Raw genomic sequence first — 25,932 nt, forward strand, 5'->3', positions numbered from 1 at the left:
TCAGCCTTCAAATGCAATTTACTCTCTATTGCTTTTCCTTATTTTTCAGTTAAACATTTAACTGTAATAATGAATATATACATGGTAAAATATCCCTCCCTAAGAGAAAACGCCTGTATTTCAAAGCCCTTTTCCTCTCCTGCAGAACAGTCTATACATGTATCCGTTCCCTCACCATGTCAGCTTTCCATTTGTAAAGAGCTCAGGCAGGACTGTAAATCAAGAATGAGCGCACCGGGACTGTTAACATGCTCAAACCCTGAATCCTGCTCACATTTCATTCTTTAACTTGTTCCTGAAATGCTTAGATGAAAATTAAACAATGCTAGGGGGGAAACATTTATTACCAACAAGTCAGAAATTGTAGGCAGGGGAAAAGAAAGGAACGAGTAATGCTGTCACATCGCACAAATGTCAACATTTCTGTGCAAAAATCTGGGTACAGATATAGTTAAACCTTCTGGGTGTTGTCCAGTGCATAGCACACAGTCCAAATAGGGATTTGGTCCTCGTTCAAAAGGAGAAGTTCACCCAAATATTCTTTGTTAAAGGAATGGCAATGGGTAACTCTCCTGAGTGTGTGTGTGTGTGTTTTAAATCATTGATATCCTGGTACCTGAACTCCACCAGTCTGTCAGCTACTATGCAATATAACCCACTGCCAGTTTTTATGCCATGTTTATCAAAGCCAATTGCACAAAAGTATTATCTAATTAGTAGTTTACTTTTAAAATATTGCAGAATCTAGCTTATGAACCAGTTAAAGAAATACAACAAGCTTTGGGGGTTCAGCTTATCCATAAAGTCATGAAAATTTCATCCATGTGCCCGCTGCAGACCATTTGTCAAGTGCTCTGTGCTAATTATTTAGCATTTGCTATATTAATAGGGTAAATTCACCCCCCCTCCATTTTTTGCATGACAACATACAGTCTAAACTTTTAGTAATTAAAAACTGCAGTAAGTTTTAAAAATAAAATGTCATAAACCTGACAGATCTGGTGATAGCCTTTTACTTTTGGCAAGTATTTGGTACAAATATAATTATATTCTGAAAAAGTTTCACCAATCTCCAACATATATATTAATGCTCAACAGCTGCAGTCTGTCAGCATAATGAATGCTTAAGTGTTAGCATGGAGCACAAGAACAAAGAACTGCAAAAGGGACACACATATTACTTTAGTGTATACTTCTCTGTCATTCAATGCTATTATGCTAAAGGTAACTCAAACTGATTTTACAGGATTTAATTAGAATTGAAAACTCACATCAGTGCTCTTTTAAGGCAAGGACATGTGGCAGTTAGTGCAACCTCAGTGTATTTTCTTTCATATGTTTTTTCTTCAGTATGAAAGGAATTTGAGAAGGAAGCCAATATTGTTATATATCCGAGTTTGATTTCTCAGCTCTGTGTGTTTGTGTTTAAATCCAGTCCATCTCTCCTCAAACCTTCGGCCTGCCCTCGTCACAGTCTTTGCTGGTCTGGTCCTCTTGGTCCACCAACGCTGTATCGGGGTGCACCTCCTCTTCATCCAGTGTCACCACCACGGGGGCCATTCTCCTCCTTCCTCCTCCCCCTGATCCTCCGACGCCTCCTCTTTGCTCAGGCTCCTCCTCCTCCTCGTCTTCATCCTCCTCCCCAGCCTCTGTGTCCTGGCTGGCTGAGTCGGTGCAGGTGGATGAAAGGGAAGAAAGCTTGTGGCGTAGCTCAGCCTTGGTGGGAACCTGGAGACTGATCTCTGTGGTGAAGGACTCGACATCTGGACCTGGGAGAAAGAGGAGTCACTTAGATGACTTCAGACTTTGTTTAAAAAGATACATACCAGTATAAGTTGGGAAGGTGGTAGGCAGGTGGATAAATAATGCTGCAGTGGTACCATCAGATCCAATTGGTGACAACCTCCTTTCAGTGTTTGTACAACGCACCGTTTACTCTTAAAAATTAAACCCAAACAATTCTATTATTTATTATTATTATTAATTATTTATTTGCTTGCTTATTCTGACAGCTGCAAATAAAAGGAGGGCACTGTTCTAGTTGTGGGAATGACTTCATAGGTTTTGTTTAAACGATTTGGCTCCATCGCCTACAGACATATAAAATGTACCAGAGATTTACTTGCATCAAATAATTTTTAGACGAGCTGTCAGATAGATGCTGTAGGTTGTTCACTGTGACAAGAATTTTCCCAAGCAGATGTGGACAGATGGTGTTGGTGCATCATGCCTAAACATTGTCCTTGTCAATCTTCTTAGTCACATATTTCTGCTTCAGCGAATTCTTTGATATGGATTAGCTATACAAAGTTATTTCACTTCAGTAATTAAGTGTTGAATTATTACAGTTTAAATGAATTTAGTGTATTTAGTTTAGGTACACATATTTTATATGTGTGTGTGTGCGTGTTTATGGCCACCTACCTGTGCCAGGCGAGGCAGCACTGTTGTCCTCTCCCCCAGAGTGCAGAAACACATCCAGGGCTTCGTGGTCAGACATGTCCATCAGATCCATCTGCTCCAGCATGTCCACGTTCACCTCCATGGACGACATGCTTCCTATTGGCCCTGGACACGACACGGGACAGCAAGATATTAACCTCACACAAGGTTAACACATTAAGAGGGCAGCAGCAAGGGGTTGAGTCAAGGAAGAGAGGCACTTTGAGTTTATTTTTATTCCAAAATTTGCCAAGCAGAAGCAAATGGGAGCACATTCAAGCTGGATGGCATTTGAAATGGGTACGCTTGTGTTCACAGAATAATTTGTTTATCTTATGATTAAACCACAAATAATGGATTGGCAGGTGTCAATGTATGTATGAAGCTGTATATGAAGGCAACAAACAACACCTACAATATCATTAAAGGATAGGTTCACGTTTTCAAGTTTATCTTAATACATTGCATGCCCTTATGTACATTGTAAGAGTAATTGGTCGCTGTAACCCTTCCTCCGATTCATAGTGGGATCCCTCCTTGAAGCACTTGAAGGTAATTATTACTATTCACTTCTTAAGGTTGATCCCAATTACTTCAACTGGTAAAAAGTGGATGTGTACATTCTCTTTCAGGAGGCTTTTTGCTTCTGAGCCATTGAAAAATAAAGGATAGGTTCCCGTTTTTCAAGTCTTAAAACAATGCACATGCCCATATGTACATCGAAAGAGATATTGTTTGCTGCAATTATTCCTCCTCTCCATACTAGCCGTGAAACTATCCCTTCCTAATGCAATAGCAATGTAAGTGATGTGGGACAAAGTCCATAGTCCTTGTTTTGCACAAAAATGCATTTATAAGTTCAGCTGAAGCTCAGTCATTTTTGTATGAAATTCCCTCTTTGTGTTTTCTTGCTGAGCTGCTACTAACACAAGGACAGGCTTCCACACTTAAAAAAAGACTATAACTTTGGGAGATAATGACTTGATTCGACTAACTTAGACTTCTGAAGCTTCATATTAACTTTGGCTAATATTTTAAATACATTTTTGCACAGAACGAGGACTGTGGACTTCCCTATCACTTACATTGCTACTGCATTAGGAAGGGATAGTTTCACGGCCAGTATGGAGAGGAGGAATAATTGCAGCAAACAATATCTCTTTCGATGTACATAATGGCATGTGCATTGTTTTAAGACAGACTTGAAAAAACGGGAACCTATCCTTTATTTTTCAGTGGCTCAGAAACAAAGAGCCTGAAGTAATTGGGATCAACCTTAAGAAGTGAATAGTAATAATCCTCATGGTAGCCACATTTATATTTCAGGGCTGGGTAAAACACCTCAAAGTGAAATTAATGTACAACAAAATCAAAGATTGATCTGGCCACATAATGCAATGTCCATTGAAGGTACATTAAGTAAGGAAAGTGGACAATACAATACGTTAAACAGATGAAAGCCATACAGACTGAACTTTTAATTCAACATAACGGTAATTGCATTGTGGTTGATTCTATATTGGCCACATAATTCTTCTGACATGCAATGGGGCAATATAGTAAAGATTTACCGTATAAATAAATAAATAAATAAGCAGTATACAACAAAATCATTGGAAACTCATCTTACACACCAACCAATACGCTAACTACTACAGTCCTGGATTCACCACCTTGCAGGGGTACAACCCTCCCCTGTTCAATGTCATGATGTGCTGCATGCGTCACAAACAGCCAGTCAGTGCACTGTGGGGATGGGGATGGGGATGGGGGGCAGAGTTGTGAGGAAGAAGGGAGACGATTGGTCAGCACAGAGCAGTGAGAGAAGATGCCATTGGCTACTGTACCTCAAGGAAATGAGGAGAGCAGAGGAGGGCGGCACAGGGAGGGAGAGCAGAAGAGTGAAGAAAGAGATAAAGAAGGGGAATGTTATTTCCCATTAAGACTGCCCTAAAAGTCTCCCCGTCCTTTAAATAGCAACACACTTACAAAAGATCACACACAGACACACAAGTGAGTGTCATATTTTCAGATCACTCAACTTTGGCAATTCATCGGAATGTCCACAAATGTACATTATACAAACTGATTCTGATGTATAAACACACAAACCCGGATTAATTTAATCCGTATCCACACATACACAAATGGAGATGTGTATTATTTAAACGTACAGACATACAAAAACATCATTCCACATTTTATACACCAATCCAGTTATATAGACGTTTTCCTCTCTCTCTTTCTCTGTGGAGACAGCAGTGGTGTTTTCTGTGACACATCTTAGAGGAACTGAAGTCTAATGCTCGCTAATGAATTCGTAGTATGCATCCTCTTCTCATGTGCATTTCCATATCTCGCCTGTCAGCTATGCAATTACCACCACATAGCAGCTATTCAGCCTCATAAAATGTAGTATGGAGGATGTTGATTCAGTTTTCAGCCCCAAATGGAGCCGTCTTTCCTGCACATGAACAAAAATACAAACAACAACAAATGTGCACACGCACACACACAAACACATATACACTTGAACACTACGGCTATGTCTTGCTCCAGAAAGCACTGCATTGAGAACATCCTTTCCATGTGACTGCCTCTAACATGTTCTTCTTTTAGACCTAGTGTGACCTTGCCTAAAAGGTTCCCCTGCTGGGAAAGACTGTATTTGCCTGCAGTGAGATTGCAGAGAGTGTGTGTGTGTGTAAGAAACTTGAGACTGCTTTTTGATGGCTCAGTGGCTTATGACATCAGCAGCCCTTTCTCTCTTTTTCTTGAATATCTCCTTTCAGTTTATTCTCTGTATCTCTCCTCCCTCTTCAGTGGCGCCGCCCTGCTGTAGGGATTTGTGGCTGCGTGAAGGATAATGAGTCGCAATGTGCTGTGTATTATTCAGCTCTCACACCGTAGCCTTATTTTCAGATGTGTTTCACCAGAATTATGATGTGAGCCTCCACTGTAACTGATTACAGATATTCTTATAGTAATTATGGCTGGTTGATTCTAATTCGGCTGCCGTGCATTTCTGTTGAGCAGCCCACTTGCTTGCCTTTGTACTGTGAATCACATAATTTGAAGTGCGAAGTCTGAATGTAAACATCTCTGTCTTTTTAGCATGAATGAATGTAGACTGCAAAGGATTCTGACTAGTCTTTGGATAATAAGCTGTGAATTTTTCACTCACTCCACCTCAAGCCTGGCTTTGGTGATTGTTTTTGTCATGGAGGTCCATTAAGAAAAACACAGCATTGATGAAAAAAAAAAGCAGTTTTGCGTGACAGTGAAAACAAAGTCTCTCACATTCTCTCCCTCTCCTCTCCTTAAGTCTCTTTCCTTTCGCTCCATCTCTCCTCCTTCCTTGCTGCTCCACAATCCTCTCTAATAAGCCATTTCCAGAGGATTAAGGGAGCAGGACAGATGAGTAAAAGAAGAAGAAAAATCACATTACAAACTCAGTGCCAGTAGAGTCCAATACATCTTTCAGTGCAGGGTGCATATCTCATGCAGTCCCTCATTTCAACACATCCTTTGGGTATTTTAGCACAGGCTTTTGGCAGTAATACATAGGGTAAACTGCAGCAGGATTCTATTACAATCCCAGTGGAAGACTACATTTATATGGTGCAGTGGCATTTTTCAAAGTAAAGTCTACTTGTGTGTTTAGCGACAGGCACTCAGAGTGTGGAGCCTCGCTGCAGAAAGCTATTATGGCTCAGTCTTGTGATATGCAGTTGAAGTGTGAAGGTTTCGGCTGATGGTATCAGGACTCTGGAATTAATTCATTTGAAGGCTGGATGGCTTTGCATTCACCCTCGAATGAGTTACAAACGCCACAACCTAAACCTCAACTCCTCAACATTTTCCTTTTTCCTTTGCAGGCCTCAGACCACAAGAAATGCTAAATTTCATGACTGTGGCATCTGTGAAGAGCTTCTGACCTCACCTCTCCTCTCAGCGATCTGCAGATAGCCAGTAGACAGGTACTGCTCCATGTCTTGCTGGAAGGCCTCCTCAAAGAACTTCTGCCTCTCTTTCAGCTTGACCTGCGGGGGTGGGACCCCTCCCTGTTCTGCCCCAGGGACTCTCTGTGCATGCTCCGCGTCTAGCTCCACTAGGAAAAAAAGAGAGATGAAAGTTTTTAAAGTTTGCAGTTAGTCAGTAGCTGGACATGAGACGAAAACATGGAAAACTAGAAAGCACGCAAAGAGTGCAAACCTCAAACCACCAAAATCTTGTAAATTTTTACTTGACTCAAGGTCTACTTGCTGTCCACTAAATTTCATGGAAATCCATTCATAATATTTCTGTCTTGTCTGCAACAGACATTCAAAAAGGGGAAAACATCACCTCCTTTTAGAATACAGTTAAAACTTAACTTACTTCTTTACAAAGTTCTCTGACCAAAACTCTTTGATCTGAAACAAATGAGCGCCATGGCAGATAGAAATCAGGCTGGGGACAATCTTTACTGAAGCAGAAAGATGTAGAGCTCAGCGCTCCACAGCATTCACATATTCTGCGATTCACCCCATCCTCAGCAACTCAATACTCTGTCTCCTGTGAGTTGCACAGGAGGGACCACAATCACTGAAGTCTCACGCATGCAACCCCCTCTGCTGCACACACTTCAGTAAACCAAGACTCATCTCCTGCTGTCTGTATCCTCAGTCATGCTGTGGCATTATAGGGGAGGTTCATCACTGCTGTCAAGGAAAACAAATGACTGCTTGTGTTCGTTGTATTCTTTCTTGAATTTAAAGATTACAAGGTCATTCAGTTATTATTTAGTCACTGAGTTGGACACACATTAGGGGTTAGGCTAAAAGGGTCTGTTAGATACTGCAAAATTTCAGCGAAACATCAATTGGTAGGATATAAAAATAAGGAGATGATTTAACATGCTGAACAGTGATTCTTCAATGTATGTTGCCTTGACAAGGTATTTATTGGATTCTGATTGGTCCTCGCAGGACTCTGGGGCAGACTGTGATTGGCCTGAACAGCGCACTTGGCCCTGTCCTGGCAATTTAAGACATCTGGGCAGTCTGTGTTGACAGGGCAGGAGAGGAAAGGCTGTGTGTGTATGTGTGTGTGTGTGTGTGTGTGGGCACGGCTGCAGCCTAGAGTCTCTGACAGGCTGTCTCTTTAGTTCTCTTGTCTTCTTCTGATAGACGGCAGCATTATATAAGACTCGCTGACACTAACTACTGTGGCAAGAGCCAGGCCACTACATATAAAATGTCTGATGTGTCCCACATCTTTGATCCTGGTTTATTATGGACAAAAAAACAAAACAAACATCCAATTTAGGGAATGATGGGTTAAAAAGATGCCTTGCCATTTTGAATTTACATCTGTTCATTTTCTCTATTAGACATCAACTGTCCTTAGCAAAATGAATCAGTAATGTTGCATCCTGTCTTTCACTGTTCAAAATTTAATATAAGTCTGTATAGAATTACTCAAATGTCTGGGTTTGCCACCATGGCCATTATGAGTCGATTTGCAGCATTTTCTGTAACAAAAGGTATTCCTTGAGAGCTGCACGCTGTTCAATTGTGACATACTGCTCACGCAGAATTAAATATATGTTACTACTGACACAATGACAAGAAATACTGGGTTTCCAGATGAAAACCGTAGAAAACGTGAAGCATAGAAAACAGACTATTCAAACTTTATACTTGAGCAGCTGAGCAAGAAACAGGCCAAAAGTGATGGCGAAGATTGAGAAGGAGAAACTGCATTTCCTTATTTGATAATAAAAACAAAATCAAAAAATACCAGCGACATGTCAGTACACAATCAGCTGAAAAAGGGCCAAAGATGTTCGCAGACTAACAGAGGACAGAGCCACACACACAGGTCAGTGGTTGGTCAGCTGTCTGGTGCGAATTGAACATTAACTCCGTATGTTTGCGTTTACATCTTATACAGCTCTGCACCATTCTCTGTCTTTCCTCTGTGTACACCAGCCCCCCAAAATCAATACACTGCTTCAGGAGTGTTAACTCACCAGCAAGGATCAGAGCGGAGACCCTCACACAGACCAGAGTCCTGATAAAATAGGCTGGGCCCTAAAGGAGCTTGCAGCAGATGGACACAAAGAAGGGAACAATGAGGTGCCACCAGAGCTCACTCATGATAAACATCACACCAACAGCCCTTCGAGACTTGGAAAAGAAAAGCTCTGTCTCTCTGTCATTTCTCACTATGCGTCCAATTTATCTCCTTTATCTGACTCCCCGTCTTTTTTCTCAATCACTCCCTCATCATTCCCTCCTGACTCTGTCCTACCCTCTCTGTTGGCTGGTGTGTGTGTGTGGATATCTTGTAGAGACTGCTCTATTAGATTAGGGGCCTGAGGGAAGCTTTGTTCGGTTTGTCAAGCATTGTGTGGGGTTAGTAACAGGGGATGGAGAGGGAGTGAGGGAGAAAGAGGGCAGTGCGTTTAGTTAGAATTAGGGTTTGCAAACAGACAGCATTTATGATAGAACTGGATCATGTCCTTTTAACTGTCTCTAATCAAATTCTCAATCCATTATTAGCCTGAGCTGTCTATTTATTTAGACCATCTATGTACCAACTGAGTATGTACCGATCTCTTTGTCTGTCTGTTAGTCTCAATGTCTAAACCCGTCCTTCCTTTCTCCATCAAATCTACAAACAAACAGTTTAAATATAAAACAAATATGAACAAAACATCAGGGATTTCAAATGTATCCCAAATGCCACATTATTATCGAACCATAAAGCTTCTTAACCTAAGCAAGACATTAAGCATACATAATGATGGTTTATATATATATTATAAATTTTTTTTTAATCTTTCCAGGCTTTAGAACATAAAACCACCTGTCATATAAATTTTTCTTCTTATGCTACATCTTTTCTTACAAATCTCCCCTTCCTCCCCCTTCTGCTTCTTGGTCTTTTCTTCATCATCATCTACCAGGCAACCATATCCTGCTACGCACATTACTGTAGCTACGAGGACTATTTTTAGCTCTCACTCATATTTAGCCCGCAGGATTAAGTTTGCGCTGATGACTTTAGTGTAAGAGCGCAAGTCTTTAAGTCAAACAAATTCTACCCTCACAGGCTGTGCTGCACATACTGTTTTATACAGTTGTACAGACATACCTTCAGATTCATGTAAATGCTCACACAGTCTCACAAAACAGTCTATTACACACTTGTACGACATGATTCATTATGTACAATGTTGAATGCGCGTTCACACAGATATACACATCTGTTGATGATTCATAGGAGCTAAGGCTTTTGCATTAAGTTAGTCGCAGCCGATGATGTCCACTGAAATGACATCATTTTATTCAATTACAAGTGTTTTTAAATGGCACTCGTGTAGAATAGCTCCTCCAATCTAAAACCGAACCACCTCTTCTGAAATGAACACGAAAAAAAGACAAAATCAATATGTCACAAAGTCTCTAGCAATGAATTTCCTGTAATACTTTTGCTTTTCAAAATGAAAATGAAATATTTTCAACTGAAAACACATGAATTGAAATTCTGGTGTACTACCTGAGTTTGCACTTGCAGTGTTACTTGGTGCGTCTGTTCCCGCAATCATCATGCAGGCCAAAAAAGTGATAATGTCTCCTCACAGGCTGTTTCTTCTAATTGTAAGCACACCGTGTACTCACAAAGTGTTGTCTGCTCTCCTTACCTCTCCACTGTGTGACCCAAAACCCAGGGGAAATAAAAAAAGAACATAAATGAAATTAAATAATCTTGTTCTGCTTGTTCAGATGGCTATTTGTGCAGATGGGTCAATATGAAATGAGACTTTAAATGTAATTACACTCGTATCTGTTTTCAGCAGTAGAAAAAACATCTGGTATGTGCTCTACAAACGTAGGAAGCAGAAGCCACAGGAAAAGGCATGGTATGTCAGGGTGTGCACATTTGTGTGGTTGCTTGCTCACATGCAAGTGTGTATACCCATTTCATATACAGACATAATAAACAAGCAGAGAACCATTTACCTGCTGATGAACTTCACTATTTACTCTCTCATAAACATGCTGTCTGTATTGCATTTGCTTTGTGTTTACAAGTGTGTGAGTTTGTGTCTGTGACTGAAACTGTGAATGTTCTTTTATGCGGCATGTAAATGTGTGTCCATATATAGAAGCGCAGAGACCAAACCTTTATTTGCAGCTATTGTATAGTGAGAGAAGTAGCTACGAACTGCAGCTGAAAAGTAGAGAGGAAACATGCCATCAAGGGCAATTCAAGGCTTTAGGATTCAACTCTAGCTTTAGATTTGACTAAATGGAGTCATTTTCTCACAGCTTGGCACACAGAGCAAAAATGCAAATCTTAGTGTTAAGTGTTCATCATACAAACTTGGTCACCACATCTCTTTTGTACAGGCAATGCTAATTTGGGCTCACTTGCAAAAGGAACAAATTTTATTTCTTCGAGGACAGTCAAGACTCCTTTTCAAGAGGAGCCTTTTTAAAGCACTAATCTTAATTAGAGCTCTTTCAGAATTTAGTTTAGTAAGGTATAAAGAATATTGAGTTAGAGCACTGACAGACTCCATTTATGTGACCGTAAATAACAAGTAACACTAACAGCCCCCTTTTCAAAACGGAAATATATCTTTTTATGAGTCATCAACAGCCAATTCAAGTCTCCACTGAGTCGGTCCACAGTCATTTACACTTTGTAGTGCACTTCACATATCAGGTGCCGCCATAGGCTTTGCCAATGGAGAGAAGGTTATGTTTGAAGCCTTGGTGGACAACTGAATGGACGGACGGGTAGATGGATGAAAGTGTCAGAATCAGAATCAGAGAATCAGAAATCAGAATCAGAAATACTTTATTGATCCCGAGGGAAACTCTTTCGCTACAGCTGCTGACTATCACGTCGATGAACACTTGGGAATAGAGGAATAGAAGTACTAAGCAAATGAAAATATAATACGCTATAATACAGGTAAGATCAATTATGTACAAGGTGGATATAGGTATAAAAGCTAAAATAAGTTTAAGTACCAAAATGGATTTAGAGGTTGATTAGTATGTATGGTAAAATACAATGTAATAATATAAGTAATAGTGCAATAATGAGTACTGTCAAGTTAAGTGTAGCTTATTAAGATGATTATGAGACAGTGGATATTGCACAGCAGTAAGAGAAGTATGAATAAAGATCAATAAATATGGAATTTTAAACTGAAACAAAGAATATTGCACAATTATTTCAAGTATTGCAGTGATGTTAATGATCCAATGTCCATTTTAGTGACTTAGGGTCATACAGACTGACACTTAGAGGGAGGAGTTAAAGAGTTTGATGGCCACAGGCAGGAACGACTTCCTGTGGCGCTCTGTGGTGGATTTTGGGGGGATGAGTCTTTCGCGGAAGGTACTCCTTTGTTTGACCAGCACGTCATGGAGTGGGTGGGAGACACTGTCCAAGATGGCTATCCTCAACCTGCTGCCCCAGCATGCAACAGCATACAGGATAGCACTGGCCACCACAGACTCATAAAACATCCTCAGCATTGTCCGTCCGGCAGATGTTGAAGGACCTCAGCCTCCTCAGGAAATAGAGGCGGCTCTGGGTCTTCCTGTAAAGCGCTTGAGTGTTCTTAGCCCAGTCCAGTTTATTGTCCATGTGTACTCCCAGGTACTTGTAATCCTCTACAATATCCACACTGACCCCCTGGATGGAAACCGGGGTCACTGGTGCCTTGGCCCTTCATAGATCCACAACCAGCTCCTTAGACTTTGTTGCATTGAGCTGCAGATGGTTCTGCTCACACCATGAGACACCACCACAGCCCTGTACTCAGTCTCATCACCACCGCTGATACATCTCACCACAGCAGAGTCATCAGAAAACTTCTGAAGGTGGCAGGACTCTGCAGTGGACTTGCTGGCCAGTTTGCCTTTAAAACCTGCCTCAGGCCCCAGGACTAGAGCCAGTGTTTGTGGTGCTTGTGTGTGCAGACAGTATTAGACATGGGGCACACAGAGAGATAAGAAGTGGTATGAATTGTGAGATGCAGGATGTGTAGGGGGTAAACGGTTTCATCCATGTGTTATTCTTGGTAAAAGAGATGACAAGAGGAAAGGGACATGGCCACTGGGCGTGACCTTGAAGTCAAGGCTGAAGAGGTCACAACATTTTAAAACACTGTGAAAGGTCTGTGTTGCCTTGAATCCACTCCGAGACAAGACAATAAAACTGCTCAGTTATTAGGGGTTATCATTATTATTATTATTATTTATTGTATAAATTATAAATTCCTGTGCGCTGGAATGAGCTAGAAACACGAAACTTGGCCCAATAACGGAAATGATGTGCATGTGCTTCCACAGAAATATGAGCCCAGTCGGCCACATGGTGGCGCTATAATTAAGGCCCAAAAATTTTGAACAGGCCACGCCCCTCACACCGTAAATCCGAATGACTTTGTCTCACAAGTCCAGTCATCACAAAACTTACAGGATATGTCCACATAAGTACCTGAAACATACCCTGAAAGATTCATTCAAATCGATCGCTAGGGGCCGCTACAAATGCAAAAAATGGGAGAGGCAAAACACAAATCAGAAATTGTTTGTCCTATCATCAAAAAACTTACAGGATATGTCTACATAAGTACCTGAAACATACCCTGAATGTTTCCTTCTAATCGACTGCTAGGGAGCGCTACAAATGTGTACAAAATGTGCGTGGCATAACACGAATCAGAATTTCAGAAATTGTATGTTTTCTTCATTCTATTTGTGAAAATGCAAATAAGGGAGATTTCACTGCTTTTGTCACGTCTAGGCCACATTTGACCAGGTCCAGCTTTAAACTTCTAAAGGTCTGTGTTGGCTTGAACCCTGGAATTGCCGCTTGAGGCTATATTTCTCATGCCTTATGAGCTCAAATTATATATTTTTTTCTTCCTATTTTGATTAACGCTCAAACAATCCATCCACGATGTCATTATAGCCGTTTCATACACTTTACATCACACTAACTCACCAAACAGATCAAACGTTCAATATCTGATATAAAATCCCCCTTGTTCTACCCATCACTTTAAATTAGCTGTCTGGTCTCAGATGGATTTGTTTCCGTTTGCTTATAAAGGCCTAATATTTCATTCTGAGACAGAAGCGCGCAGCCTGAAGACCAAGAGGCAGGCTTGACAGTGGAGACAGCCACTGCTTCTTCTTCTTAAGCCCTGCTCACTCAGCCGTGGTATTTTTAGATTCTGTCTGCCTCGCTCTCTCTCTCTCAGGCAGCCCCATGCTGTAAATAACACATACACAATCACTTCTTTTTCTCTGTCGCACAAACACACACTCACACCCATCAAAATTACTCGCATTTTAAGTGATAAAATATGCATGATATAAAAAGGGAATGGATAAACTTTCTGTGTGTGCAAATGTAACGCACTTAAGCATGCACAGGTGACGAGGCACATTACACACAAAAACAGAGGAGTGCGATATTATTGTGGCTGAAGTGTGTTCAGTGTATTCTCCAGAATGAACCATCCTGCCGTTTATCTGTATACCTGAGTACTATCTTGTAATGACTTGCATTGGCTGCAGATAGTCAAAAGTAAATGTGTATATAGCTACTCAAATACGCATTCAGACACACACACACACACACACACACACACACACACACTGCTGGCCTTACAGTGACTTCACACTGATCTTCAAACCGATCATCCTCACGCTCTGTGGCTCACTTACACACAAACACACACACATACCACACACAGTACACATTCACAGCTCAAACTTCCCCCACATATACACAGGACTTTTTACTGTTCTCGTTTCACGGTCTATCTCTTCTTTCCTTTCGAACACCTGTCTGTTGTCACTCTGCGTGTTAAACTGCAGCAGCTTCAAAAGGTTTCTGTCCAGTCTTTTCAAGCTGCAAAACATCAGCTGCTAAGTTCATGCACTCACACAATCACTCACGAATGACTGTGAAACTGGAAGAGAGTGTTTGGACTTTTCTACAGTTTCAAAAAAAACAAAAAAAACATGATGTCATCCGAATTAATATTTGGCTCAAGAAAGACAAAATCATTAAGCTACTGTATTATTAGCTGTCTTGCAGATCACTAGTACATTTTAAATCTAATTTTAAGCCTTCGACAGCCTTCCAGCACTTCAGTGTTATTGTTCTACTTTGTTGTATAAGTTTGTTTTCTTAAGAACTCTTGCCTTGGGGATCTAAGATTGAAACCAAAACTATAATTCTTTCTGTCTTTGTTGAATATGGTGACATTTTCACAAACAAAACCTATACAGTGGCTTTCTGCAATATTGAAAAAAAAATGTTACTCAAAATGTTCCACACTAGCTGCTGGCTTTAAGTGTTTACTGTACTTGTTCTAATTTACATGGCTGTTAGGTGTGTGGCCCATCCTATTATCACTCAGGGAAAATTCTGTTTAAAACTGAATAGAATATGATTTAGAATATGTGTGGCTGTTGTGACACATCAACATTTGTATGTACTGACTATGTAGATATTACTGTTGCTTCTGAAATACTTTGTCAGTTGTGTTGGAAACTGCAGCATTTAAGATACAGTAGAGGGCTGCGTTTCCGAGTGGGCTACACTGTGTACTACATGCAGCGTGGGTGTCAGCAGAGTTTACCACACAGTTTGTGTGTTTTCCTTGATCTTTCAACAACAGAGGGCAATTGATTTCTTTGTGGTTGTTATTTATTTATTTCCCCAACCTTGTCATTGTCAACATTTTACCATCAGATTCAGTATTTTAATATTTTAAAAGTTTATATATGTGTGTGTGTTAGTCTGTGCACAATATGAATATGACTTTGAAACTGTGTGGAACTGTGTATAGAGACATCAGTATTTGTAATGAGGATCGATTACTTACAGCATACTTATAACATCTTCATTGGAGGTGCAAATTAACTTAGAGTGAGTGCTTGCCAGCTGTGAGTGTTAAATATAAATATAAAATATAACCACAAAAATAAAATACATTCCCTAGAAAAGCTTACTATAATACATCTAGTGAGTTTTTGAACAGAAGTCTAATTTTCAGTTGTCTCCTTCTCCATACTAAAACACAAGTCTCCAGGACAGACATTTCAAACATTTACAGAGAATTTATGCCTTCTAATGTGGCACTGTAGTGGTGTACAAACACAATTGTTACTTTATGTGCCAAGCATTCACAGCTGGCAAGCATGTAGAAACTAGTTTTCACTGGTTTGTAATCAAATGAGTGTTTGCAGTGATGCGGCAGTCAATGATGGGTATCTAATGAGGGGCCTCATTGAGAGGAAATGAATACAATAAAACACAGAGAATACTGCAGTAGTTTTAGATTCACTGTGACTTCTGCTGATCTATATGACGGATTATAAAATATTATTGAGTCATATATCTGTCTGGAATTGTGAGTTATGTTGTGAGTGGCAATGTTTAGTTAGACTTCAAACACTAACTCTCTTTATGCTTGAAGCTGTGTTTTGAAGATAAAGATGTGGGCACTTGTATGAGAAAAAAGTCAGCTTGTTAAATATTTGCTTGGTGCACATGATTCATGACTGCATATATCAAGGTTTTTCTTCCTTTCTCTGTCATCATTTTATTTGAGTGGGAGTCAAAACACATTAAACCAGTTTTGCTAACTACACATGTAACCAGGCAACTGCACGCCAACATGTAAAGCAAAGCTCAGTGGGAGGGCTTCTATCTGCTAAGTCATTCACAGTGTGAGCACCACCAGAGGATGAACATTTTTCATTACAAATTATGACTTAATATATGTTAAAAGATATCATACAGTTTCAGAGACCCTATACAAAATGTAATAGCCCATTACACAGCCCCAAGTGATCTGATTAATTCCTTTTGACTGATTCCACATATGAACACATTTAACTAATGTGCCAAAACAACAAGCTGCCACTGTTATTTACCTGGTTTACGGTCTGTCAATTAGTCACACAAAAAGAACAGATGGATAGAAAGATATAAATTGCTTAGACAGACTGCAATGTGTGCAGAAACACACACACACATAAATAGAGTGGATGGGTCACGACTACGCCTAGCAGCAAATCAGAGGTGTCAGCTAGCAGCCCAACCATTCACAGTAGAAGGCTGTACAGTGGGAATAGGAACGTACCAATTAGATGTGAGAGGGGTGAAGGTCACAGTGTGAGGCTAGTAAACTTAGTGAGTGTGTTTGGATGAGCATGAACATGTGCTGTGCTCCTCTTCTAAAATGATATTTTATTATACAACTTAAAACTTTGTGTGATTCTATTATGTTATCTGGTTGAGCATTTATAATACAAACCTGTGAAATTGGTGCTACTAGTGAATAACTAACACTTCCCCAAACATTAAAGTTCTCAGACTCACCGCCATATCAGACCCTCATTTATTAGTCCAGTGATAAAACATTTGGGCTTGTCTATATTGCCCCGGCCTCCCCTCGGCTCTAATGTTGCTGATGCTTGAACACTGGGGAGATTCTGGCAATTTTACTGTGAATGCACTGCAGGGGATTTAAATGCAGCCCCAGTCTGTATCATCTAAAGAGCTTAAAGCCAGATTTGATGAAAACCCAGGTGGCTAACAGAGCATTTCGCCTCTAAAGTAATCAAAGCACCAGCAATATCTGTTTGGGCCTCATGAGGTAGAAAATAAATACAGCTTAGGTGAGGAAAAAATAAAGTCATGACCTGAGTCTTAAATGACCAAGCCAACTTTAGTCAAAGAAAATGTAATCTGACCAAATATCTGCCCTGTGACATACCTGACAGATCATTTAAAGGATTTTGTTAAGAAAGTGAAATTCACTGGTGTAAATGTTGCAAATGCTCTAACAAAGCCGTGTAACTCAGTCAGTTGAATAACAATGCAGACACACGTCACCACACATTATGTTGATAATAACTGCATCCCGGATCTCAAGGTTCATTTCTTATTTTTCCACTTTTAATCTGATTTCACACAGCAGGGAAGAAATATAAACTGTGTTATGATTTCAAATGATATGAGATATTCATCCTTTTTTAACCAAAACTCAGTGATGAAGGAGTGATATTCAACCACCTTTGCTCAAACTGTCTTGCTGCTTCAGAGGCACACAGTGAGCGGATGCACTTGTACTTTTCAGCTCTGGGATGCCATGTCTGCTCGTTTGTTTTGTTCTGAATGAGTTCATAATCTAAATATTGCGGGTAGAATAGCCTGAAGCAGAGGCAACACAGGGGAATGTAGCAAATGTACTCTATGGAGGCAATATGAATATATTTTTTATATTTTTAGCTTTTAGCTTCCCACTGCCAGCTGACATTTACCTCAAAACATTTCCAGTGCTGCAAGGCACCTGGCATTTTGAAACGTGTATATTCAAGCATACAGTACATGTGTATGTTAGCATGCAGTCGCACAACAGACAGGCTGGGAGAAACAAGTTTACACCAGCAGGAGCCAAATGGTTAGAAAGGTCAGTAGCAAAGGAGATAAAGGGTATGGAACATATCAAGACTATGCCTTAGCTGGTTATATGTACATTAACACCAAGCAGGAATTCAGGTTAGGATAAAAGGTTGTATATATTATGCTCCCCATAAAAATTCCACTTTGGATGAGTGAATAGTTGGTGGCTTTGTACAACCAAACCAACGGGAGCTGTAAGTGGGTTTTGTGAACTTGGACTGTGCATCAGTGTATCAGAGACTGATGGTGAAGTGGAGCCTTTTTGTTTAGAAGGTGGATGTAAGTATTTCAATCTTCAGAAATTAGGCCAAAGTCTTTCTGAAATGTGAAATTGCAATGCTTATGCATTCCAAAAGATGACTATGTGTTACATGCTTAATTCTTGATGACAGAATGATTCTGTCCTTGTGGTCACAATGATGATGATTTAAGCAAACACTTCCTGTAGTAGCCTTGTGATCTTAAGTCACATGCAAATTATTCCACACGATACTCCTGTCTAATATGGTTCTGTGGCATTGAACTGGTATCTTAATAACTCGTGATAGAGAAAGACAGAGAGATAGAGAGTAGGTTGTTTAATCTGACAGCACCTGACAGTACATTGTCAAATAGAGGGTCCATCCATCAAGGAGAGAGAGGAGGAAAGGGGAGGTTGACATGTTCTCAAAGGTCTCCCAGCTCTTCACAAGCGTGTCAAACTGCGCACCTTACACAATCGTCTCAAAAAAACGACTTCCTCGTTTGCCAACAAAATGTACTGCCCATGTGAACCCTCTTCATGATGCCATTTTAACCGACTGCATCTGGCTGCACACATGGTGATTCTTATAAAGGATACCGAACATACCATACACTTTCATACTGAGAACCCACTGTAACTAATGTTTGGGGCATGGGTGATAAATGGTGTTACCTAATATGTGGAAATTGAATTCTTGGGCTAATTAAAATTTTGCAGTTCCAGTCCTGCTTCATTTGCCATTCAAATGCAGCTAAACCCATCCTTTCAAACAGGGATTAAATGTGTCTTAATGAATAATGAAAAATTAAATTTCCCATACTCTTCCCTGTGCTCAGAGATAAATATGGGAGAAAAAGAATCCTTGGGCTGCCAAATAAATCAGCGTTCAGCCAATGGGCTCTAAGCACCTGACAACATGGAATCGAACTATGGCGGAGCTGGATACAATTTATTATCTTCACAAAGGCTTTACCCATATGTACATATAGCACATCTATGTCATGCTGTACTGCTGGAAACAGATTAAAAAATGAGCCTGCTCCACAGGAGACAATTAAAATGCTTACATCACCAAAACCTCTGAACTGTTAATAGAGGCTGAACAAGGAGGTGAAAGGAGGAGGAGAAGAAAAAGAGAGGATGAGAGACATTTTCTAACAGGTTAATTGCTTGCCTTGAAGGGAGCTTTACTCAGACCGATAAGGGTGATGTCTTGTTTAACGATGGGTAACGTAGTAATGACTGTGTATTAGCCTCTAAATTAGGAAACCTGGCCAATCTGATCCTCACAACAAGGAGGCAGTTGAAAAATAATGAATAAAGTCGGAAAAAAGAAACCAGAGTGCACAGATGCCCTCAGGTGTTTTGTGCAATCTAAACCAAGCAGCTGGAATATTCTGGACAGGCAAAGGCCCTTCACAACAGAATATTACTGTGACACGGTTACAATGGTCTTGAAAAACACGATTATTTGTAAGTGAACATGATGTTTGCAAATGAGGAGCTGCATGCATGAAGATATTCACATCCAATACGCACATGTATTCGAGACATGCATATACAATGTTTATTTTTGGGGATAAAAATCTCTGAATATTTTAGATTTCTACAACATTCACACAGGCTTTTGATGCAGGAACCTCGTCTCCTTCTCAAATACAGGCATACAGCAAAACCCACTGCAAGTTCTCAGTGAAGACGCCTCTCAACAATGACCTATTCACTCTTTCCTTTATTTTTTTTATTTTACTAAGCAGAGGAAAGTGAAAAGAGAGATATAGGAGACAGAGACGTGGGATGACATGCATCTGAGGCTGTGAACCAAACTTGAACTTCCAACACTGTAGAAACTCAACACCCTCACTTCAGCATTGACACAAGTAGACCAGAAAGCATCTGTATACAGTATACTGTATGTGATAAATAATAACTGAGCTCTGCAGTGCTCACTATACAACATATTATGAAAGATCAGGTTTGGGCTCCTGGAAAATCACCTTGTTAATATACACTATAAAAAGGTAAAAATCCATTCAAGCTGTGAATAATTGCATGTACTGTAACACAAATTTTTTCAACAATCAAGTTGAGAGACAGTGGAGCACTGTGGGGTTACACAAGCATAGTAAAGACATAAGTCCAGTGAAGTGTATGCATATTGTGGGAAAAGGATGAAAAAAGATTAAAAAAAATCTCATTGGAAAGAGCTGTTCAAAGTCTCATGTGGAGCCAGTTCATATTTTAATAACCTTGACAAAGTTAAATGTTTCCTGTCTTTAAACAAATATCTGCAGCTAATATAACTTGACTTACAACTTGAATGTATTTCATTTAAAGGTCCAGTGTGGAGGATTTAGTGGCATCTAGAAGTGAAATTGCACTTTGCAACCATTTGAATACTGCTCGCCTCACCCTCCCCTTCCAAGCATGTAGGAGAAACTATGGTGGCTGCGAAACTCGCCAAAAACGCCAGTGTTTGGTTTGTTCTGGGCTACTGTAGAAACGGTAGATGGCGGTGCAAGATGGTGGCCTCCATGGAAGAGGACCCGCTCCCTAAGTAGATTGAAACAGCTTATTCTAAGGTAAACAATTATTTTCATTTTCTTATTTTCAGGCGATTATAGACTAATGAAAACATACTTATACATTTTATATTCCATTTCTGCCAATAGCTCCTCCTAAATGTTACATACTGGACCTTTAATAATCTTCGTGTTCATCTATTACGCTTTGAGTCTCCTTGTGCATGAATATCCCATCATCTCAGCTAAGAACATGTGTTTTCCTACACAGTACAACAACCACACCGTGCACAACAGGCCCTCACACATGTTCCCTTTGATCAATCTTTCATCAGTACTCATGTTGGAGCGAGAGCCAGACGGGTGTAAAAGTACTGTATGCAGGTCTTTTCATTTAGGGAAGCTGATAAATGATAGATTAGTTTACATGCAAAGCGTCTTGCTGAACCATAGTAAAGAATCTCAAACAGGTGTTCAGACATATGTGCAATATGGCTGTTTTATTATTTAAAAGGTAATTTAATCAGGTAGCTTTGTTGGCAACAAATGTATATTTCTGGGATCACCTGGAACGAGTCAAAAGGCCTATTTCAGGACTGGTGGGAATTAACGCTGCAATCTGTAGTTACAGTATGGTGCTTTCTGTTGTTTGTTTGAAATTTCTTTATATATTATATTTCTATATTTTAAAGCTATTACAGGTAGATAGAGGACAAGACAAACAACATGTCAACAAATCACAGATGGTTCCCACATTTAACTGAGGTTACATGTACGTATCGGCATCTTATAAAGTCATTCGTAGTCATTTTGACCCACCACCCACAAAAAATTATATTTCTGAGAACTGTTAAACTGTCTGTGAACATCTTAAATATTAATTTCTGAACTAGGTTTTAAAAGACTATTATTTTGGTTTAACATGTTCGTTTTGGAATTTTACAACAATCTCAAAAGAGTGGAGACTCAAAAGAGTCTCAAAGAGATGGTGTTTTTGTTAAGTTTTGAAAGGAACCAAAGAACAAGAGATTTCATGTGAGCGTTGGGGGCAAAATTGAGGGAGTTAATTTCCAGCACACTAACAATTTTATAATTTTTATTAAAATCCTCATCAATTAGTCAACTACAAGCCTACATTATATACTTTCCTTCTACATTTTGTTTTAAAAATTACTGCTATTGGTTATAATGTTGTGCTACTTTTAATTCTATATATCACTTTTTATTTCTCAGGCTTATTGTAAAATGCTACTCTTCATGTCTGCTCTACTCTCACAAGAGAAACATCTGATTTTGTCTCTTTCTTGGGCCTATGCCATCCCTAACCTTTTCCTTTATTTAGCAACCCCATATCCTACTCCACGGCTGAACAATAGAGAAGCTTCCAGCTATAGGGGGTAGTGGGAATGCATCTGTATAGACTTAGGTTAAGAGGCAGCCAAGTGGGATAATAACTATTGTATGAATCTACAAATGTGATTCCCCAAGAGCTGGCCTACTGTGATGACTGAGTAAATGGGAGGGGGAGTCTGAGATATTCTGTGTCTCTCTGTGTATGTAAGGCAGAAGCAAGAAAGTGGTTACAACTCTTATTAGGGGTCCAAGCCTGAGGGGTCTCGGAAAAGTCTGCACAAAATTTTGCATGAGGGATCGATGGGCCCTCATGATCAAAAGTTATTAAAAGAATTTTGATACTCCAAAAAATGCACAAGTTATAAATGGAACAAGTTCTTGTAAGTTGCAGTGAAACAGGAAGTGATGTCATATCTCCGTATATGTTTGTCCGATTAAGACGAAACTTGGGCCAGTACTTTCCCATGCCCTACTGAGGCTCTGTGCAAAATTTGGCGCCAACCAGCCACTAGGTGCCGCTACAAATGCATACAATTTGGTAATGATTGATAAAAGTGGGCATGGCTTATTATAACAAATGTAAATTTCTACAAAGCTGAAATTTTTTCAGCACATCCACTGATGTGTGACAAATGTTTGCCTCACTGCAACCTATGGTCAATTCAGAAGTCTGTCACTCTATATTTTTCAATTAACATCAATTAACATCTATATTTACACATAGGTCTGTCCGATTAACACGAAACTTGGCTCAGTAGTTTCTTAGGCCCCCCCGCCCCCGCTTTTATTGCAAAATCATGAAATATGCGAACATACTTTTTCGAACTCCTCCTAGGCAGTGAGTCCGATCTATCTATGGACCCTCATGATCCAAAGATATTAAGAGAATTTTGATACTCCAAAAAAATGTGCAAGTTATAAAGGAACAACCTACTATAGGTTGCAGTAAAACAGGAAGTGATGTCATATCTCCACATAGCTCTGTCCGATTAACGCGAAACTTGGGCCAGTAGTTTTCCTTCCCACCCTGAGGCCCTGTGCAAAATGCGCAGCCAGCCACTAGGTGGCGCTTTTTTTGCAAAATTATAAAATATGCTAAAATAATTTTTCCACACTACTGTCTTTGATCTAAATGTTTTCCAATCTCTGTGCTGATCTCCTGCGACTTGCATCGCGCTCGTGGGACTGCAGGTCTGACTTGCACTGCCTCCGCGGGCCGCATGTTGCGACTTGCGCCGGAGGCTTGGACCCTGTTCAGAACTGCTTGCAGTTCTAGTTCTATTTCTTTCTCCAACTTGCAGTCCATGACCTTGATAAATCCACTTTATTACATAGTTTAGAAATCTGAGATAATACAGACAGCTCCTCTTGCTCCTTCTTCAGTTACTATTCCTCTGTTACTGTTGAAGGTCACGCTGCATAATTTAAACTACTTTTCACATGGTTTGATCACTGACATGCAAGTTCATGCATTTTAAGAGTTTTTAAACATCAGAGTTTACTAAAAATTATGCATAAACAGCTGAAAATATCCAGTCTGTTGCCGTCTTGTGGGTGAAAATGTCTCATTTATGAGACAGTGCAAAGGATACTAAATAGAGCTGTTGAAGATATGTTATTTATGTACTGGCAACCTTCACTGAACCTGTCAGCACAACAGTTCACAATACAAATATGAGGCTACAGTGGGAACATAATCATCAAAATTGAATGCTCAAAGTCTGGACATTTTTTTAACCTCAAATATAACCCAGACTGATTTTCAAACAAGTCAAGTCAAGGCCGGAGGGATCCATCCAGCCTGGTGTCAAAAGCACAGCATCATTTCAGTGCCACAGTAAAGCTAAATACTGTTACTAACCAGGTGATCCTTTCATGGGATTAGACCATTCCTTATCAAATTGCTACGTCCAGCAGGAAAATGCACCTCTTTTCCAGGTGGTTCAAGGAACATGAGAATGACTTTAGTCGTTAGTCCAATGTCCTGCACAGTTTCGATCCATCAATTCAACAGATCGCCTTAAGGTGAGGCTAATAGGATGTTAATAACACTATCCATATGGCTGAAATATCCACAAAACCTCCATCACACCATCAGGTCAAGATTGAGCAAACTCTGTGACCTTCAGAGCTGCTTTGGAGATAAAACCTGGGACTAACTATGACCAACTTGTAAACTAAATTACATTTGAGAACGGTACAACAGGAAGAGACAATACCAGATGTTGCCCAAATAAACTATGTGGAGGATCTGTGAGATGAAAATGTCAAGAAGTGGAGTTTTGTTGCTCTACAAACTGAGGTTGCCATGCTAGTGTATATTCTACTTGTACAGTAGAAAACATTTCGATGCACAGCCTCTGTGCACTTGACTGCAATTTCCATTTCAATGGCATTTTAATGTTACTGCAAACAGGCCATGTAAGCAGGCCCATAAGCAAGAATAAATGTGTTATGTTCATACACAAAACATTACTTGATCAACCTGAAAGACTGTTATTCTTGAAACAGTTTTACTGTACTTTTCCAGTTATTCACATTAAAGTGTCATGGTAATGATGTGTAACTAAAAAGGAGTCGTACTAACCCTATCTGAAAACTCAACACTTTCAGTTCTCTAGGCAGAGATCTTGTTCTTCTCATCTGCGCTGAAGTCTTCCCATAAATATTTCAAGGGTGCTTTTGTTAGACCCAGAGATATCAAAAGCTATCAGCAACGTCTCTTTGTTTTGCCAAGCTCCACTTCTCTTCACTGTCACTGCATATTTCTCACATATTCTCTTCATCCCTCTTTTGTTGCTTTTCTCCCTCTTTCACCCCCTCATTTATCTGCAGTCAAAGTGTGCCCTCATCTTCGCTACAGCATGAATTGTGAAAAGCCTAATCTTGGCTGGGGGAGAAAATGTTACAAAGAGCATTCGCACAGAGATGAGGCAACATCACATAAGGGCACATGCAGGCACACACAGAGTCCCCCCTGGGCATGTCTTACTCCATACTGTACTACCTTTCTTTCTCTAATGCCCTTGTGCTCACTTAGTACTGTATGTTCTGGGGCATTAGAGTACAATTGCTGCATCATGATCATGTGGTTCAATACTGTTGTCCGAATACGTATACCTATGCCCTTGTAGCTCAATGTTACATACGTTCTCACCCCTAAATCAAAAGCAATTTTTCACAGATTTTCACCACACGATATTTTGCACAGTTAAAACCTTGAAGCCAGTATTCAAGAGAGTTCTTGAATCAATTCTTCATGAAGAATGACATATTACTGATTTACAGTTAGACCTTGTTAATGTGATGAGATATGTATTATTTAAAGGGCAATGGTTATTGTAAAAATGATTAATATTTATCTAAGCATCCATCACAAACTGTAGAGGTGATGCAATCTTTATACAATATTTTAAATATTTAGCTGTCAATGTGAGGTAGTGTGTGTGTTTTCTTTCCTCAAGGCAAGTAGGCTTTAGCAATAGCATCACACCTTGGGATGAAACATTTGATTAGCGGCCCAGAGATTGTCAATCCATCTGTTGTTTTGTTGTATCGGACTTCTACTTGGGCCACACACAGTCACCTGGCACACAGCGGGAAAGCCTTCTCTCCCCCACAGAAACCTGCCTTGCTGTCTCCTTTTGTTCGTTCACACAAATCTGTGAATACACAATACCAGGCAAAGAACCAAGGACAGACACATTCACGATATCCTCATGTATGTACGGATGTGCACACGGTCTAACACTTTCTTTTCTGCATAATAAGGTATATAAAGTCACAGAGAGAGAGGGAGAAATGGGGAGTCGGGGAGAGAGAGGAGGAGAAAGATGTGTTCTATGACCCCCATCCAAATGAGAG

At 39.9% G+C, this 25,932-nt stretch overlaps 1 protein-coding gene across 7 annotated transcripts in view; it reads right to left on the reverse strand.

Moving 5' to 3' along the window:
• Positions 1 to 326: 326 nt before the first annotated feature.
• The window catches only part of dtnbp1b (dystrobrevin binding protein 1b), a 69,441-nt gene continuing 43,835 nt past the window's right edge, over positions 327 to 25,932 (reverse strand). For 3 of the 7 annotated variants that reach the window (XM_044170698.1, XM_044170702.1, XM_044170699.1), the window contains 3 exons: positions 6,386 to 6,553; positions 2,425 to 2,568; positions 327 to 1,769 (listed from right to left, as the gene is read on the reverse strand). In XM_044170698.1, coding sequence (XP_044026633.1) covers positions 1,447 to 1,769; positions 2,425 to 2,568; positions 6,386 to 6,553 — 635 coding nt within the window. In that variant the 3' untranslated portion in view covers positions 327 to 1,446. Of the gene's footprint in view, positions 1,770 to 2,424; positions 2,569 to 5,742; positions 5,821 to 6,385; positions 6,554 to 9,990; positions 10,312 to 25,932 lie in introns of those variants that run through there. The other 4 variants (XM_044170696.1, XM_044170695.1, XM_044170697.1 and 1 more) reach the window with 4 other exon arrangements.

The sequence above is a fragment of the Siniperca chuatsi genome, linkage group LG17 (assembly GCF_020085105.1).
Source record: "Siniperca chuatsi isolate FFG_IHB_CAS linkage group LG17, ASM2008510v1, whole genome shotgun sequence".
NCBI lineage: Eukaryota > Metazoa > Chordata > Actinopteri > Centrarchiformes > Sinipercidae > Siniperca > Siniperca chuatsi.